The following is an 18,170-nucleotide window of genomic DNA, read 5'->3' as shown; positions in this document are numbered from 1 at the left end:
TATTCAAGTGACCTTTTGTCAGTTGCATGAGAAGGTCATACCTTTCTGAGAGTCAGTCAAAAGTAAGCATTATTGTTACGATGCTACTGAATGTGGATGGTTTACAATGAGAAAGTTTTATGCAATAAATCAAATATGTTGAAATTGTCCTTTGCACCTTTTATTGGAATCTGATCAACACCATTTATGGTACAATTTGAATAGATTGTGGTCTTTTATCATCATTCATTGGAAAATTAGTCTTTTACATCACAGTTGCTAAACTCAAGTTCCACTTCAAGCACAGTCACAGTGAAGTGAGATGTTTATGCAGAAATGGGCAGTGAATGTGCGATTAAGAGGTCTCATCTCAATTGTTCCAAATTACTTTCAATAGACATTTGCCACTTCCATCTGTGCTTCTTCTCCATATAAATTATGCCATAAAGCCAACTGCATACCTTAATACACACACAGGACATTATTAGTTAAGCAAGGTGACAGATGCATGACAATTCCAGCAGAGGGAAAATATAATTTTTCCTCTCCGGCCTTGTTGTTAATATCTAATTTCCCCCCCCGCCCCCTCCCTCCCTTTTTTTTCAAGCTAATTGCATTGATCCGCCCAGTTCCGCTCTGTGATTGAAGTGAATGCACACCTCGACGCCTTGCCAAAGTTTCAATTAAAAATGGAATATGTGAAGGTGCGGCATGTCTCTTTGTGCAAGCGTATTCATGTGTGGTGTGATCTGGCAAGCAGATTAGCACGGCGCCTTTTCTTTCCGTGATTAAGAAAAGCAAAATGCCAACAGGGAGCAACGCGTCCCATGTGTCCGTCTTTGCAAAAACATTTGCGACTTATTCCAACTGTCATTCATATTCATCGCGGCGCATAAGGGAGTCTGAAATTCGCTTTGATACAGCACAAATTTTCAATATTCTTTTGTGCTTTAGAGCAGATTGAGAGCGAATGAACGCTATTATGTCTTTAAAAGTCAATAGAATAAGTTTCTTCAGGGAAACCTTTATCATCGGGCCAATGCTATAGCTTTGATGTGAGATAAAGGAAATGAGAATCACATTAATACCAAAACATGCTTAGGAGGATTTATCTCAACCAGCTAATGAGCCTGGGAATGTTTCCAGTCTGCATAATCAAATGCAGTGGAAAAATATGACGCATTATTAGCCTATAGCATAGACGTGCTAAAACAAATCTTCTACAAAGGAACAGGTAGACTCTGACACTGCGGCGAGGACTAAATACGATTTAGTGCGGCACAGAGCTGTCGAGATAAACGTTCCTCATCAATATTCATGAGCTTTCTTTCACTTAAAACCAAAGGAAACTACGGCCGGAATAAATGAAGAAAGCTCATATTAACTATTTGGTGAATATAACAGCGAAACAGTGAAATCTGGATAAACAAACTCAGTCAGGAGCACTTGAAATTAGGTTGAGGCGGCTGGTAAAAATACCAGTAAAACAACAAAAAAAGGTTTAATAAAGACCAAAATTTTGATTTTATCGTTCCTCATTTTTGTAGGTGTACAGTTAATCAAGCATGTTAATTTGAAATGATTGTCTTTTTTTTTCATATTAAGTCAGTTTTTATGACTCAAATGATTTCCGTGTTTTCAGCCATAGTTTGAGTTGAGTTCTAAAGCTGATCAGTGTAGAACTCTCCGGGATATGCAGAGGAAGACCATTCCAGATGTTAGTGGCCCTTACAGAGAGAGTCTTCTGTCCAAAAGTTGGATCTGGCAGATCTGCAAGAGGAAAGGCTGCGCCAGTGTGGGAGTAGTCACAGCCCATTTCAATCATGGCCAATTAAAGTAGCTTCTTGAAATGCGGTATACTAGTCGCCCACTTTGCAGAAGCACATCTCTGTTGTGAAGTGGGCACTTGTAGACACACATACACATGTATGTGCCCAGTGGGATGACGTAAATACTACAATTCAATTATTCAGAAGGCTTTGCTTGGATGCTAGCTCTAATTTATCTCCTGGAAGTTAAATCAATACGGAACAACACTTCATCTTAAAGTAATACATCTTTCTGCGTATTATTCCCTGTTCTGCAATACGGTATTTCTGTAAAAGCAAATACATTTTAAGATAATAGTTCCTACTCCAGCTGATGCCATTGTGACTCCACCCACAGACGTAACGTTGAGGACGAATGGTTGTTGAGTCAGAGTATTGCAATTGATTGGCGGTCTGTCTAGCTTCCTGCGACCCTTGCGCAGGATCAGCAGCACCGGCCATGAATAATGAATGAATATTAATATATCATGTCGATAAATTATGCATTTACGGTCTTGCAAAATATACGGAACCGTTACGGAGTTAAAACCGCTTATAATAGCGTCTTTAAGGAATGAAGCGTGCCAATGACTTCTGACCTGTAAAAAATGCATATTCTGAATTAGCAGGAGATATTTATTGGATTTAAACACGCAAATTGATGAATTGTTGTCTATGAGAGCTAAAGTAGAGTAAAAAAATCCTTTGTCATAACAGTAATTGTGCGATCATGTTGAGTGAAGGATGTAATTTGACTTTTGCTTGTTCCTTGTGCACTCAATTAGTAGCCCATACTTGTCACACCATGTCATGCGGTTACAGCGAGGGCTTTAATATATTCAGTCAGATCACAAGTAACTTCCCACCAGAGTGAGAAAACATATCCGAGTTATTGCTATGATTAGATTAGTAGGAAAGTAAATGACAGAGAAATGTTTCTTTCAATCAAGCATAAAAAAACATGCAGCAAAAAAACACTGAGAATCGCTGATGATACTGCCAGAGATAATTAAGCTGTGGGTGTCAGGCTGCCGTTCTAAATGAGCTGGTTCAGATATTGTCAGCCGTACATGGCGTGTGTAAAGCACAGAATAACAATTTAAAGTGTTTGTACTTCTTAAAGGAAGAAACCGTGTCTGAGTCTACTTTTAGATGTTTGGTCTTGGCATTGAATTAACGAGTTGATGTGCTTCCATATTTCTGCCAGTGTCAGTTCCTAGCTCATTGCAACATCAATTTGGACCAAATGTTTTCATAGTAGCTAAATCATTAAAACTCCCCGATACAAGTAAGTGTCTCAGTAATTCGCCATAATATTAGTAGTTTTTTGACTGACGGAAAAGTAGCCAAACACACACACATACACACACCAGCTAAACACGTCACTCCATACATTTGCATCCATCAGTTAACTTAAATTCACTCCATATTGTTATTAATTAACCACAGAACAGAAATCTCATGTTACGCTTGCCACAGTTTCCAGGTGGCTTGCCCAACTCCAGTCAAGATATATGATCTGTTCATATAAAGGACAAGAAAAACAAGCATTGACATTGAGGAATTAGATTATCTGGATGCAAATGTACACCATAAGCTATATGCGGAGGCTTTTTAATTGAATTCAAGGGCAGAAATTTGACTTGCAAAACTTGTCTCACACAAAAGGGAAATCACATTGAGATGAAGGCTTTGCTGTTCGTGGCAAACAGGGAGATGAAACATGCGCCAAAAAGAACGGACCATCCATCTAAAGGAATTCCATTGAAAATTGTGTTCATTTCAGCTTTATCAGTTCTCATTGGGGGATAGTCAACACATGCACACGCACTCACACATGCTGCATAATAAGTGTCGCTGGATGTGAAATTGTGCAATCGAATTTTCATTGAAGAGAATAACACCGTGAAATAAAACATCGCTGTACATCACAATCCTGTAAATACCAAACCAACCTCATTAGCGATGCTAATAGACGCCCTCAGAGGTCGCAGTCGCCGTGACGACCACATTAGGGCTGCTCAAGAAGACACTTTGAGACCTCTTGTGATCAGTGCATGGCGGCAAGAGACCCATCCGCATTTACATTTGCTTTTATAAAACATCTGTACATAATAATTATTGTTTTTCTTTTTATCACTATTGTACTGAGTTTCGAAAGCCCGCCGTCACAGCACCGCATCGTTTTTTCAGTTCCGAGCTTCAGGGTTCAACTTCAGCTCTGACCTTAATGAATTGAATTTGCATGTTTCCCCCAACTTTTAGCTTGAAACAGAAGATATAATGACAGTGCCTTTTGCTACTTCAGCAGTCAACCTGCAGCCGCTATTTACCATATTCTGTTCGTTGAGCTCCATCCGAGGGTTTTTATGACTATCCTTTATCCACCTAACTTAAAATGAAAAGATAATACAGAGTGGAACCTTAAAGCTTTCCCACAGGAAATAATATAAGGTGGCTTCATTTGTTCTAGGCTTAAGGTGACGCTAGCATAAAATCAGCATTAGCGACAATGTGTAGCAGTTTGGCCTTCTTAAGTGTCATAAAAGTATCGAGAAAAGTAAACGACTGTATAAACTACAATAAAATAAAACTACTTGCCTTTTAAAAATGAAGAAGGTTGGTGAGAGATGAGCTCATGTTTTGTATGCATAACTGAATTGTGTTGTATGTGGCTGTGCTCATACAGCATAAAAACATCCGTGAGCTTTGCGGTTTCTTCATCATTGGTGCATATCGTGGTGTTGGTTGAAAAAAGTGTTGCTTTATTGCAAGTCATTGCACGTCAAGTCAAGTTTATTTATATAGCGCTTGATCACAGAAGCATCTCAAAGGGCTTCACTTGTACACAGTTGACAAATATACTCGACATTGCCTGATTTCAACCCCGGGGAAAGCAAGGAAAAACAAAACAAAAATCCCAACTGGGGAAAAATGAGGAACCTTGAGAAGGAACTGCAGATGGGAGGATCCGCCTTCCAAGACGTTCCAGGCTGCAATGGATGCTAAGTGGTCAACAATTAACACACAATGTAATATGAAAGAGTCTAAACAAAAGTAATGGAGGTGTCCATTTAATCAAATGAAGAGCTGCAAGAAGATGCCCTCGGTCACCATGGCAGCGCCTGCGAGAAAATCGTCCGCCTCAGTACGATAATGTGGAATTCAGACAGCAATAGTCGGAATTGCATTTTAAAAGTCACTTTTGTTAAAACCGTCAGTATGACCTGACAGCACAACACTTTAGTAAAATGATTTGTGACAAAATCTCTGTCGATTTATTATAGACCTGCCATACTTGAGGAAAAACAAAACAACGTAGCAGAAACTGAAGGCGTCACAGAAAAGGCATTGGTAATTTTCTGTTCACTTTTAGGCCCACACATAGTGGCCTCTTTCTGATCTCTTTACTTTGGGCTTCAGAAGCTTTGCTGAAGCTATGGCGGAATAGCCACCAACCATATCAAAATTCCCATCCCTTCCAAAAACTGGACACAGAATGAAGAAGTAAAAAAAAAAGAGTTGGACATAACCTAAGAGAAAACATTGTGAACAACACAAACCCTCAATTGTTTATTATTGTAGTTGCAGTTTTGGGCTGATAAAAAAAACTTCACCGCATCACATCTTCTAGTATTTTGGTTACCTCATACCGATGAGGTCATTGAGACATGCAGGCAAAACCTTTGTACTAACAACGTGCCAAGGAACAATTTGACCTTCTTACTACCTCAGTGCAGTCATGTCACGTTATGCGAGATGAAAATCCAATAACCTTTGCATCATTAGCGCTGTTGGCCGCAGAGAGTGCAAGTGTGGAAATAATGCTCACCTGCACTCGCACATTAACAGCAGCTGCGAGTGTGAAACACCGGCAGGCATCAGACCCTTCGCCGTCAGAATGCGAGAAGCTGCAAAAATCTCCATGAGACGTCAAAGGTGAAGCAGAAGGCTCATCAGTTAGGATTTTGTGGTGTGGATTCTAATTGCTACGCCACTGTTGTTGGACTGTTTGCCATGCTGTGTTGTGTTCTGGCTCTGGTTCAAAATTAATTGGTTGGGTCAGTTTCTGTAGGGATTTCTGGTTGGGTGAAATAATTGCAGTGGGGTAAAAATACATGGGTATTACTAGATGTGATAGATTAGTTTTATGTTATTTATTTTGTACATTTTATTCAGGGAACTGAGCTATCACCAGATCTCAGCTGGACTGGTCGCCGGTCGATCAAAGGGCTGTCACTCACATGAAACATACACACAGTTACGGATTCTAACCAATCACGGCTCACCGGTTTTCTGAAGCTGAGTCCTGACTGGTTGTTGACCTGGTAACTGTGATTGTCAGTGGACAGTAAATGGCAAAATGGCCGCACTCTGAGATACTCAAGTCGTATTCCACAAACACAATATTACCGTATTTTCCGCCCTATAAGGCACACCTAAAAACCCCCAATTTTCTCAAAAGCCGACAGTGCGCCTTATAATCCGGTGCGCCTTATATATGGACCAATATTGAGCCACTACAGCAGGCGTGTCCAAATATATGGATTTATATATGGACAAAGTTTTAAAATGGGCCATTCATTGAAGGTGTGCCTTATAAATCGGTGCGCCTTATATATGAACAAGGTTTTAAAATGGGCCATTCATTGAAGGTGCGCCTTATAATCCGGTGCGCCTTATAGTGCGGAAAATACGGTAATTAGAAAGCCGTTTTTTAGACTAGTGGGGCCACAGACGACACGACATTTTGGGGGTTGACTTTGTCTTTACCTGGGTAATTAATTTTGACCGCTCCGTCATGTATATCTGTATTATTCTGCCCATTGGGGCGAGCAGTTGCTCTTAGGGTTGATCTATTTATTTATTTATTAGCATTTCATGGCAGCAGACACACACAGTCCTCTAGGTTTGCCTCCCCTGACCTTTCACAATCTGGAACTGCGTGCGCCGTATCTAATACTTGAGGTATATTTCTTAGCTCGTATAGCTACACAACTACCTCAGTCGGCTTTTTTAGATTCTTATCATTTATTTTGTGCCTTCAGAATGTGATGATTTGAATTTGAGTTCTCCCCATCCGGGTGGTGAGAGATTCGGCGAGGCTGTGTCACTTACTTCACAATGAATATGATAATGTCTAAATGTACGACTGTGACAATCCTACGAAGGATGATCTCAAATGTGGGTTATAAATAGAAGCGTGATACAACTGTTTACGATATCCCGTGAAAGAAAAGATAGCAGCTATTGTGTCTTAAGGAAAATTGTGTGAGATTGGTTTTGGCAGTGGGTTTCATCAGCGTGAAGCTCTATTACTTCGAGTTACTGTCAGTGTTTGTGTGTGTACGTGCATGCGTGTGTGTCCGGTTTAGAACTTTCAGCCCAAGTTCTATCACCACTGACAGCTTCACTGAGAACATTTTCTCGATGCTGGATGGAGAGAACTTCACCGCTAATGAGTTGGGAAATAGACACTCATGTACACACACTTTGTCATCTCCATCCGCTGCAGTTAGCGTGATGTTGCTTTTCATTGCATTAGCACTCGCCGGGCGTCACGCTTGCATGGCGGATAGGAGCAGACTTCAAGTTTGATTCATTTTTAAAATATGCAGATGCTGTTTTGGTGGATAAATGCTGGCTTTTCATATTATCTTCCCTCGACGGTGGTTGCATCGCAATGCGCGGCATCCAATTTTTGTATTATGCGGGTTGTGCTTATCTTATTTGGGTTGGGCTCATTTAGAAACATATTTTGCAAGTGAAAGGAGATTTATTTTGATGCAAGAGAAATTAAGAGTGTAAACGGGTCTAAGATTAATTTAATGATAGCAGTGGACGTGATGTCAATTCTTAGAAGTCATAGTTGAAAAACTGTTTCTAATTAAACAGACTCTGTGTGATTGAAATGTCATTGCTAAATTTTAAGTTCCAGCTCATTTAGGTCTTTGAAACAGTGCAGGAATACACGAAAATCATTTTGTTGACACTATTCCACGATCGGTGCGACTTATCTTGTTCATGGGCACATCTTGGACATCTTGCTTGTCAGTCACTGGCCAATTGTGCTTGACACATTGAATGGGAATTGAGTTTAGCTTTGTGAACCGCTACAGTGCCAACAATGTCTTGTTTACAGTATGCTGTACACAGCAGAGAAACATCAGTATCCAACTCGAAAATATTTTCATAATTTTCAAAATTTAATAAATAAAAAAAATCAATGGGCCGAAGTGTGTATATATATATATATATATATATATATATATATATATATATATATATATATATATATATATATGAGACTTGAGGATCATAAGTGCACTAACACAAATTGAAGACGGTAGCTCTTAAGAAATAAATTAAAGTTAATATTTGGCCTAAAGGCTAAAGAAAATTAATGATACAGGAAACTCATGCTAAAACACTTGTTTCCTACCATCTATCCATTTTTTATTCCACTTTTTCTCATTTGGGCTGTCATTGTTTTTTGGTGGGTACATTTTATGCATCAAAAGTACTAGTGGTATCGGTACTTGGTATCGGTGACAACTTCCCCTACGAGAGCCAAATGTAAAGCGAGAATTGCAAATGTTGCGTGCTTCAAATGTTATTTGAAATATGCCTGAAAAACGGTCCATCCATACCTCGTTCACTAGTCAATAATGCTTGCCAATTTTTTACTTTCAAGGGCACGTAAATGGCTGGTTGATGCTAGCAGCATCTGAATCTAATTATGCTGATGGTTGAGAGACTGTAAAAGCTGTGGGTCATTAGCTCTCATAAAGGTCTACATGGTGCCCCCCCATCCCTCCCTTCCTCCTTGAGTGACGTACTGCTGAGGACAGGAAGATCCATCTGATGCATTTTTATTATGGACTCTGCAATGACTGCATTGGGGGTTGGGGTATTGGTCGATGAAACTAAAGCTGAGGGAGTGTCTGGAGTGCATTGTTTTTTTTTTCAGCTGTCATCCTACAGTTGAGCCAATTGTACGCCAAGGATTATTTATCTGCATAGTGATGCTCTATTGTCGGCGTAATGACCACCGTTTCTGCTCGGAAAGGAGCGAGCAAATAATAGAAAACAACATGTCTTTGCCTGTTTTATTGTAGTCCCGCAATGCTGCAAGACAGGGGTCAAAGTCAAGTCAGTGCAATTTTCCTCACTGCTCCGCCTTGACACATTTTTCAAGTGAATTTGCCAGGGTCTGTCGCTGCAAAGTGATGCCTTGTCTAAAGAGGGTTGGTGTCATCTTGCTACAGACGAACTGACAAAAAGTAGATTCACTTCATTTTAATCATGAGGGATCTTTATTGCTGGATATGAATGATTCATTCTTTGAGGCGTCTTTGGGTAGGTGTTTTTAAAGGGCATCAATGTGTTGTCATCAGCCAAGACGAACAACAGTGTGTACTCTCACACTGCAACACTACCCCCCCCCCATGCCATTCAATAACACTAAAGTGTAAAACACAAAAGTGTACGCATTGCTGTTGAACTGCCAATCTTTTGTGTTGTACAAAAATGAGAGCAAAACAGAGCTGTTTTTGCAGCAAACATTTCTTAGAATTACAGCAAATGTTCAAACTGGGTTCCATCACACCTCAACTCGCATTCTAACTTAGCTAGCTTAAGTTAGATAACGTGTTTAAACTTTTGATCACAATGCTAAAATAAGGGCCTATCGTTTTTTTTAGAAAACAAAAATTTTATACAAATATATTTGTTAATAATTTAATTTCAGGGGTAGAAATGAATGATCAGAGATGTTTAAGGTAAAATGTATTGTATATGTAGGAGACACTGGAGCAATCATTGCACACAGCACCGAGGATTACTCTTATCGACTCGGAAGTAAGTAGTAAGTAGAAGTAAGGACTTTTAAATGCTTTTTTTTCGCTGCAGATATTTAAAAAAAAAAGTCTTAAAAACAAAAAATCAGATATTCCAAAATGAAGACCTTAAAATGACATTTAATCCTTAAAGCCAGTCTTAAAAGTGCCCCAGAGACATTAAACAAGCTTGCTGTATTTTCTTTCTAGAGAAGTCAATGTTTCATTTTGTTGAGTGTAGATGATGGTTGGTGCGTTTAGCACAATCTGTATTAAAGTTCTGAGGTTTGGGGTTTTCAATCTTGGCTCGGACGTTCCCGTACAGAGTTTTTATAGGGACAATCAAACAAAATTTAATTACTACGCTTTCAGCTAACCCGCAATCTTTAGGCAAACAAGCAATATATAAGATGGAAGGATATGCTTCATTTAGGTAGTGTGCATTAATAATTGCTACTTTGGTATAAAAAAAAGCACTTTAAACTGTAATTTCTAAATTTCTAATAACCCTTTTAAAGCCTGAAGCCAACATGGTTAGTACAATTGTACAAATTTAATGCAATGGACAAGTTGGACAGTTCAATCAAAATAATGCTTTTAAGAAAATTGTGATTTCGACATTGTTGACACAACAAAGGCCAGGAATGAAATGTTGCTATTGACACATTTTTCATAAGGTTTTATTTACTACCTTGTATGTAATATTTCCAGGTTCTCAATCTTGGCTTTAGCTTTCCTGCCATGAAATGAGTGTACCTCCTCCAAACAACATACATTGGGTTATTTTCATTCGACTGCGCGCAGGCAAAAATGTTGTTGAATGTGATTCAAGACCTGATCCTGGCACATACTGAAGGTAAGGAACACTTCTGTCTACTCTTGATGTGCTTCCATTTTTATTTTTTTCTCTCTTGGATGTGAAACAAAGCGGCGAGTTGGACGTGAGCCACTACGCAGATGAGTAGCACAGAAAATGATCGTTCCGAGCATCAATGCAGTAGTGATTCAGGTGCCGGGGAGACTGACTGCAGCTCCACTCAAATGTTTTTATTGTAGAGCAAATTCAGACGTCTGGATAGTTGCAGGCTAAATTGGAATAGTGAATATGCTTTTAACTCTGTGATAGTGATGTGCATATTTCACATAGAATTTGTATTGAGGTATTTTAATTTCTTTAATCCTCAAAGTCTATATGCAATAACCACATAGAATTTGAACGGAGGCTAAATTGGAATAGTGAATATGCTTTTAACTCTGTGATAGTGATGTGCATATTTCACATAGAATTTGTATTGAGGTATTTTAATTTCTTTAATCCTCAAAGTCTATATGCAATAATCACATAGAATTTGAACGGAGGTACCTACCTTTTGAGAGAAGATTTTAATTTTCTTTAATCCTCAAAGTCAATACGCTATAATGTCAACGGTGGCTTCGAAAAACCCAGCCGACTCTACATTTACTTGAGAGCACAAAGAAGTCATTTATATGCTGATGTCAAATTGATTTTTGTCTTCCATCTATCGAATAATTTTCGCATATATAGAAATATAACATCATGCCGAAATCTTGCTTTTTCCCTCCCATGTATGCAACACAATCCTGTGTACAAATGCACAAAGCGTGTCCTGGAAGGCGAGCGACAGTATAATGACAATACAGAGGTTTTAAATTGATTTTTTTTGTGGATAGAAATACATCTATGTCAAGTTTATACAAAATAAAAGCAAACCTAATAAACTTAATGGCCTACATACAGAGCTGGGCTCCTGCCTTACATTTTAGTCAGAAAATAAAGGAAATATGATCGTTCGTCCATCAGAAGCTCTGACCTACATTTATAACCTCATTTCCAATATTTCTTCCATGAAATTTTATTAATTTGGTCTCGTTACTCGATTCACTTTGTGTTGTCATAGTTTTCCTAGCTATACTGCTTCAAATATGCACCTGTGGATGTTAGATCTTCTGTCCAATTAGATTTCATCTTCTATGTGTTCCCATGTGAATCTTATCTGCCCGCGATCCACAGTACTAGCTAATGTAGCCGAAAGAAATCCTGAAATGACGCAAAGTCAAGTCTATTTTTTGTCATATTTTGTTGCTGATTTGGGTATAGGTGTTTGTTTTTATTCGCGGTGGTGAACAAAATACTTGCAACTATTGTGATTGTTGTTTGCATTTAAGTCTCCTGTTTGCATTGTTTGACAAGAAACACTAAACGAAGACCTTACCGTATTTTCCGGACTATAAGGCGCACCGAACTACCTTCAATGAATGGCCCATTTTAAAATGTTGTCCTTGGATAAGGCACACCGGACTATAAGGCCATTAATGCATCGTGTCAGATTTTTAATCCAAATCAAATCATTCTCCATTTTATCATATATATTTCAACTTCAGACGCAACAAATTACTTTATAATCACAAAATAATGATCCATAGTCTTTTTGATTCATGATTCATAGTCTTCAGCGGGCCACTTATGATTGATTTCATCACACAATGCTTCGGGCCATTTTAAATTTAGGAATTTGGTCCACATATAAGGAGCACCGGACTATAAGGTGCATTGTCGGCTTTTGAGAAAATTCTAGGTTTTTAGGTGTGCCTTATAGTCCGGGAAATACGGTACTTAGCTAACGAGCTAGCGTGCTTCATTTGCTTCTCATGGTAGCTGCCCATGTGCAAGCCATTATGTTAGAATCTCAAATACGTTTTAAGATTTTGGATTACTTTTAAAATAGTTGGTTTTATAGTAGTTTACTTGCGTGTGGTTGCTCTTTCTAAAGTTTTCTTTAACTTAAGACGGTCCTTCCACAAGAGCAAAGATTTCTCATCGCGCCTAATCAGTCCTCTAAGACTCTTGACTCTTCTATGCCACCTTGTTCATTTCATATCCAAACACTGCCAAGCACTGTTAAACACTACCTTTGACAAATGCTTAAGTCTATCCTCATGAAAATGTAGTCAAGAGTTTATCATGCTATCTAATTAGAAAGAAAAAAAAAAACGTTTCTTAGTACAGCGAATCCTTAAATTAAACACCTCTCGTGGATGTTTTAGGTTACATTTGTGATTAACGAACCGTTTCAGACAATTACAGTTAAAGTTGAGACATTAGGTTTATATTATTGCAGCGGTTAACTTTGTTTTTACACTTTTATGGCGGTTGAGAATGATAAAAAATGACCTACCTTGGAGGTTCTGCTTCACTCTTGACGTCGTTGATTTTGCCCAACCATAACACATTCATACAATAGTAGCCTCGTCGAGGCCATTCATGTTGTGACAGTACTCTTTATTTTGAAAAACTTGCCGTAGGACCTTGTCGGTGGAAAGTAAACTTAATTAAAGTTGAACTTTTGTACTATTTCCCACAGTATTCTTGAGAGGCCACAGATTCAAGATGTCTCGTCCAAAAGCCTTAAACATGAGCTACCAATACAATAGTTTGAACATAATACATTCTATTGCAATGCATGCAAGGACGAGAACACATTTCCTGTTAGCAATCGTTTTCTCCATCTGCATATTTCATTTTTCATAATAGATTTGCTCAAATGGATCTACAGGCACCTGCCCAGCAGCGCTGCTTGGCTACCGCTGCTTTGTGCTTTCTCTCCCCCTGCATTCGGCTGGATTCCTATACCTGAGAGTCATTTTTCACAAGCACAATAGAAGTTGAGGTAGCAGCAAAGTTTAATATTCACTGGCTGCATAAAGCACATCTCATTAATAGCTGCAATGGTGTTACTTACAGGTGTCGTTTAGTGATATACATTTCACTTGCACTCTGGAGGTTACCGCTGTGGTTGCTATTAAACGTCGACACGGGTAGAAGTCAGTCAATGTGTAGTTTCAGTTCTGGCACTTACACTTTGGCTGGTGCAGTCCAGGGCCGTAGCTAGATTTGGAGACCCAAAGCAAACCTAGCCAGTAAATTTTTAAAGGTGAGTTGTGAAATGAAAAACTGCTTGTCCTGCTTTTTAAAACTGTTCCAATGATCTGACAGTTAAAGTTGATTAACTAATTTTACTCAAAAGTGTGACTCTTTAGAGCTTGGAAAAATTCCTTCAATTACATCTTTTTTTTTTGTCTAAGTAAAACAAAGCACACAATATTTAGTATTTAATATAGTTGACCTTTTTAAACACTTTTGTACTTACATATTGTGATGAAAAGCATCACACAGTTGATCATAATTTTGAAATCTTAAAATATCTAATATTGAAGCCATAATATTTGAACAATTATGAATACTACATATTTTCCCTATTTACTCGTAAAATCCATTATTCCTAATAACTATGGCTAGTTGCGTCTCAAATATGTATTCAATTATATTCTATATTTTGATATACAGGTGGGTTATTTTTTATAACAGTATGTTCAACATGTCACATCATTTCAGATTTTAGACAGGTACTATATTAAAATATGAAAACTGGCTTTCCTTAGTGATGTCGGAAATAGTGACACAAGAGTCTTCCATCTCCTGTCCAAGTCTGTAACTTTCTCTTGGCCTTTTCTTCTTCTTCTCACATAGTCACAGCAAGAGCCGTCGTTTTATGTAAAAAACAAAATAAAAAGGCGAATTCCACAAGGTACAACCACTTCAGAGAAACCAGTGTGCCTGACTAGCGAAGGTGTAATAATGCATGTGATGTGCTTGCAGAAAAAGATGCAGACTGCTTTAAAGTTGCCTTCCGTTGCTGCGGCTACGCATGTCCTAGCATCTGTCAAATCTGAAACTCCTTTTGGCTCAAACGACACCAGCCAATACCAGGAGGGCAGCGAATACAGCAATGTCTGAATTATTGACTAAAGTTTTCATTTTAATGACTCCAATACAAAGGGGACAGTGGAGATTGTCAGGGGTTTTGGTGGAAGTGAGGACACGAATGCATCATCTTATTTATAGGCACATTTTGTCCAAACATCCAAACAAGCTGACTGCGGTCCCTTCTGGTGATACCACTCGGGCCCTCAAGAGATCACCGTGAGTCAGTGTAGCACGACAGAGGCAAACATGTCCCCGCATCTCCTTCCTGCACTTGTCGCTCCGCGGTGGCTGCAAAACAGAAGGGAAGAGCGGCCAAGCGCCGTCACGCTACAGAGAAAACTCATTTTAGCTGTTTGTAGCAGCGTTAGCTCCTTCTTACTTTGAGACAAATGAGGGGAGGAAAAGTCAGTCAGTTGTTAAAGTGAGAGCTTTTCAACCCAGACTGGAAAAGTCAGCCTCTCGTCATGCTTCAGAATAGGACTGAACTTCACAACTTGCTGCACTCTGTGACCCTTTTTGACCTGTGAGGTCGTGGAGAATGAGGCACTCCTTTGTTAGACACTCAGGGCACGGATGTGTTAGTCTGACCCAGAATTTCTTCCAAATTTAAGAAAGCTAATAAATTCTACATAACCATGACAAATGGCAACCGGGAACGGTGCTGCTCCCCAAGCCAACTGTAATTCTGTGATGACCAGAAGATCAATACGGAGTTCAAAAGCTGGACAGATCGCCTGGAATAACATTAACATGTGAATAATCTCAGGATTTTCTGAGTGATATTATTCTATTCTATGAGAACGAGATGGAAGCCTCAACTGACTCCTCGCTTATAGCTTCGGGCGTTTTGTGGCAAGGAGCAGCACTCAAACCTCTACGAAACGGGCTGCCGTGCAACTTTTAAGGAGGATCCTCACCCAAGACGTGATGGAGCAATTTCTGCATCATCGGGTCAAATTCGATTTCAACCCTCTGAGCTCCTTGCAATTTGACAGCATCTGGGAAGGGGAAATCAAGTGTGAAAGATGCTGTGAGTGTTGTGCTGAGCAACAGATCCGTGCCGATTGCAGTTCTGCACGCAGCTCTGGTGGAGGTGCAAGAAATCCTGAATTAAACACTTTGGGGATTTACAAGTTACGCTCAAGTATCGGGACCAGGTTTATAACAGTTTGGCATTTTTCTTTGCAGGCAAAACAGCTTGATTGGATGGATGGATGGATGGATGGATGGATGGATGGATGGATGGATGGATGGATGGATGGATGGATGGATGGATGGATGGATGGATGGATGGATGGATGGATGGATGGATGGATGGATGGATGGATGGATGGATGGATGGATGGATGGATGGATGGATGGATGGATGGATGGATTCAAATTCCAAGATTGATAATATGCCTAACCCGCATTTGTCCCAGCTGCCTGCTATCTTCTGACACATTAAGGTCATCCTGCCTTTGATACGATTCTGGTACTTCCTTCAAAGCCCAGAAATTGCGAGGGCGCCTTCTTATCCTAAATTTGTGTCAGTGCCGTTTAAAAGGCTTTGAGTTTCTTTGCTTCAAAACTTTATACTGACAATCTAGGCCTTCTTCTGTTCCCAGTGCACAAAGCAAGGTCCAGAAAGGCAAGCCTGGATAGGAGAATTTAACCTCAACCTTTTCAAACACTGACCTCACCTGACAAAACTTTTCACAGAGACGCCAGTCCTTCCACAAGAGTGGAAGATGTTATCACTACAAAAGTCTTCATTTCACACACACTTTCACATCCTATAGGTAGGTATTTCCCGGCTGGTTTCCGATCCAGATGCTGTCATTCAGTTTGTTCTGATGTTGAGTTGCATCAGTCCCTGACACTGCACAGAACGCAAGCACCTGGCTGCAAAGAAATGGCGGCATCGCGGCCCGATCTTGGCTCACCGTACACGTCTTTTATCAGACGCCACCTGTTCTGACCCTTGACTGGCTCCTTGTGGGCACAGATGCAGAAAATGATGACGTCTCGGAGCAGACGTTTTGGGGGCGACTGTCAAAAGAACCTGCCGGGAAGTCGTCACTTCACTTCTCAAGCAGGGAATAAATAAAACATTCCTACCTGAAAGGAAGGCATATAATCCTCTTATGAGGCCGTTTAGGCTTGCTTCTCATTTTATTTGATTTATTTCCAAGAACCGGTATTCTTGTTATGACTTTCTCTCGCTTTTTAATTATTCACTTTTATTGCAGGTGTACAGCTTAACCGAAACCAGGAATTTAAAACTAAATAAACCTTCCATTGCCATATAATCACTCTCTCAAACAGCCTTCATAATAACGTTCAAGCATCCTTTTATAGCGACAAAATATTATTGAAGTATTCGAGAAGTCAAATTGAATACATGCACATTTCATTTCCAAAGATGTTTTAACGTGAGTTTTACATAGTGTAAATCAGTTTTCTTTTACAATTTTTTCTGGCCCTGTCTAGTTAAAATTGATTAGATTAGAGATTGGATCTAGATTAGAAATAAAATCCCTTCTCTTTATGACCCAAATGGACCAAAACATTTAATTTTAGTTATTTATGCTGATTGGTTGGTGACCAGTCACATATGAGCCAAATAAGAAGAGGTTGCAAAAGTATTCAAATATTTGAGTGCAGGTATTTGAGTAAAAAAATAATAATACTGATCCAACGCCTTTCGTTAAGTAAAAGTAAAATAGTTCCGAATATTTTAGAAACGGGATTGAAGCACAAAACTAAAATATATCTCTTCCTGTCAATTATAAACAAAACCAATTTTGATAACTTGTCACTAAGAGGAAAAAAATATTTTCTATACACAAAATAATTTCCCTATTAAATGCATAATGCATATTCTGGGAAGAAAAAAATAGCTGGACACAGTTTTGCTGCAAGCTAAACTCTGACAGGAAAACAACTGAACTGCCAACAGGTCCTGCATGAGCAAAATAAAACAACATGTCAAGAAAATAGCAGAACCTCATCATTTTTAGAAGAAAAAATATTTTAAATAAAATCATGGATGGGGCATACTAGTCTGGAAATCCAGACTCTGTCCCCAAAGAGTGACGATGATCATAAAGAATACATCAAATGCCAATTTATATTTCAAAGTTGTTCCAACTTAATGTTTTTGGGGGGTTGGCAGTTGTGCTGTGTTTCATATTTTGCTTACTCGGTCACTTAAATGACAGTAAAAAAAAATATATATATATATATATATATATATATTAGGAACAGCTCACTATCACTGATGGCAATATCACTAACTACCCGATTTATCTTTACACGCCGGTGCTTTATGTAGTTACGATGATGGAACAACACAGTGGCATCAAATGAAATATTGACAATTTTTCTTTGCTTTCAGAGGATCGATGTATGCCGTTTGTTCTCTGATGAATGTATCTGTGAAATCCGAGAGATTTATGGCAACATGAATTCAGCAGACATCCTCAACAGGCTTCAAAAGGTGACCATACAACATCAACATTCAGTCATTACTCTTTTTTTTCTCTCCATTTTTCTTCTTTATTGCTGCTCACATTTATTTAATCGATTATTGAACCCCCCGCGTGGAGAGTCGCCCATGTTTCTCTCATGATCTTAGCATCATGCAACATTATTACCCACCGTCAAACATTAGCACCTCTGCACCAACATGCGATAGCGCAGTGAAGGCGCTCGCAATGTGAGAGCACATCATTAGTTTGATGAATGACATCATTTGCGCAACAGTATGACTTAACT

At 39.1% G+C, this 18,170-nt stretch overlaps 1 protein-coding gene across 6 annotated transcripts in view; it reads left to right on the top strand.

Moving 5' to 3' along the window:
• Window positions 1–18,170, top strand: part of LOC148390864 (receptor-type tyrosine-protein phosphatase gamma-like) — a 145,545-nt gene that overhangs the window by 40,204 nt on the left and 87,171 nt on the right. For 3 of the 6 annotated variants that reach the window (XM_088389132.1, XM_088389133.1, XM_088389130.1), the window contains 2 exons: window positions 10,337–10,481; window positions 17,791–17,892. In XM_088389132.1, coding sequence (XP_088245258.1) covers window positions 17,857–17,892 — 36 coding nt within the window. In that variant the 5' untranslated portion in view covers window positions 10,337–10,481; window positions 17,791–17,856. The remainder of the gene's footprint in view (window positions 1–10,336; window positions 10,482–17,790; window positions 17,893–18,170) is intronic. The other 3 variants (XM_088389135.1, XM_088389134.1, XM_088389131.1) reach the window with 1 other exon arrangement.

This window comes from Syngnathus floridae, chromosome 11 (genome assembly GCF_059516105.1).
Source record: "Syngnathus floridae isolate MCC-2025c chromosome 11, RoL_Sflo_1.0, whole genome shotgun sequence".
In the NCBI taxonomy this organism is placed as follows: domain Eukaryota; kingdom Metazoa; phylum Chordata; class Actinopteri; order Syngnathiformes; family Syngnathidae; genus Syngnathus; species Syngnathus floridae.
Note: the sequence above shows the minus strand (reverse complement) of the source record. Positions and strands in the feature narration are given on the sequence as shown.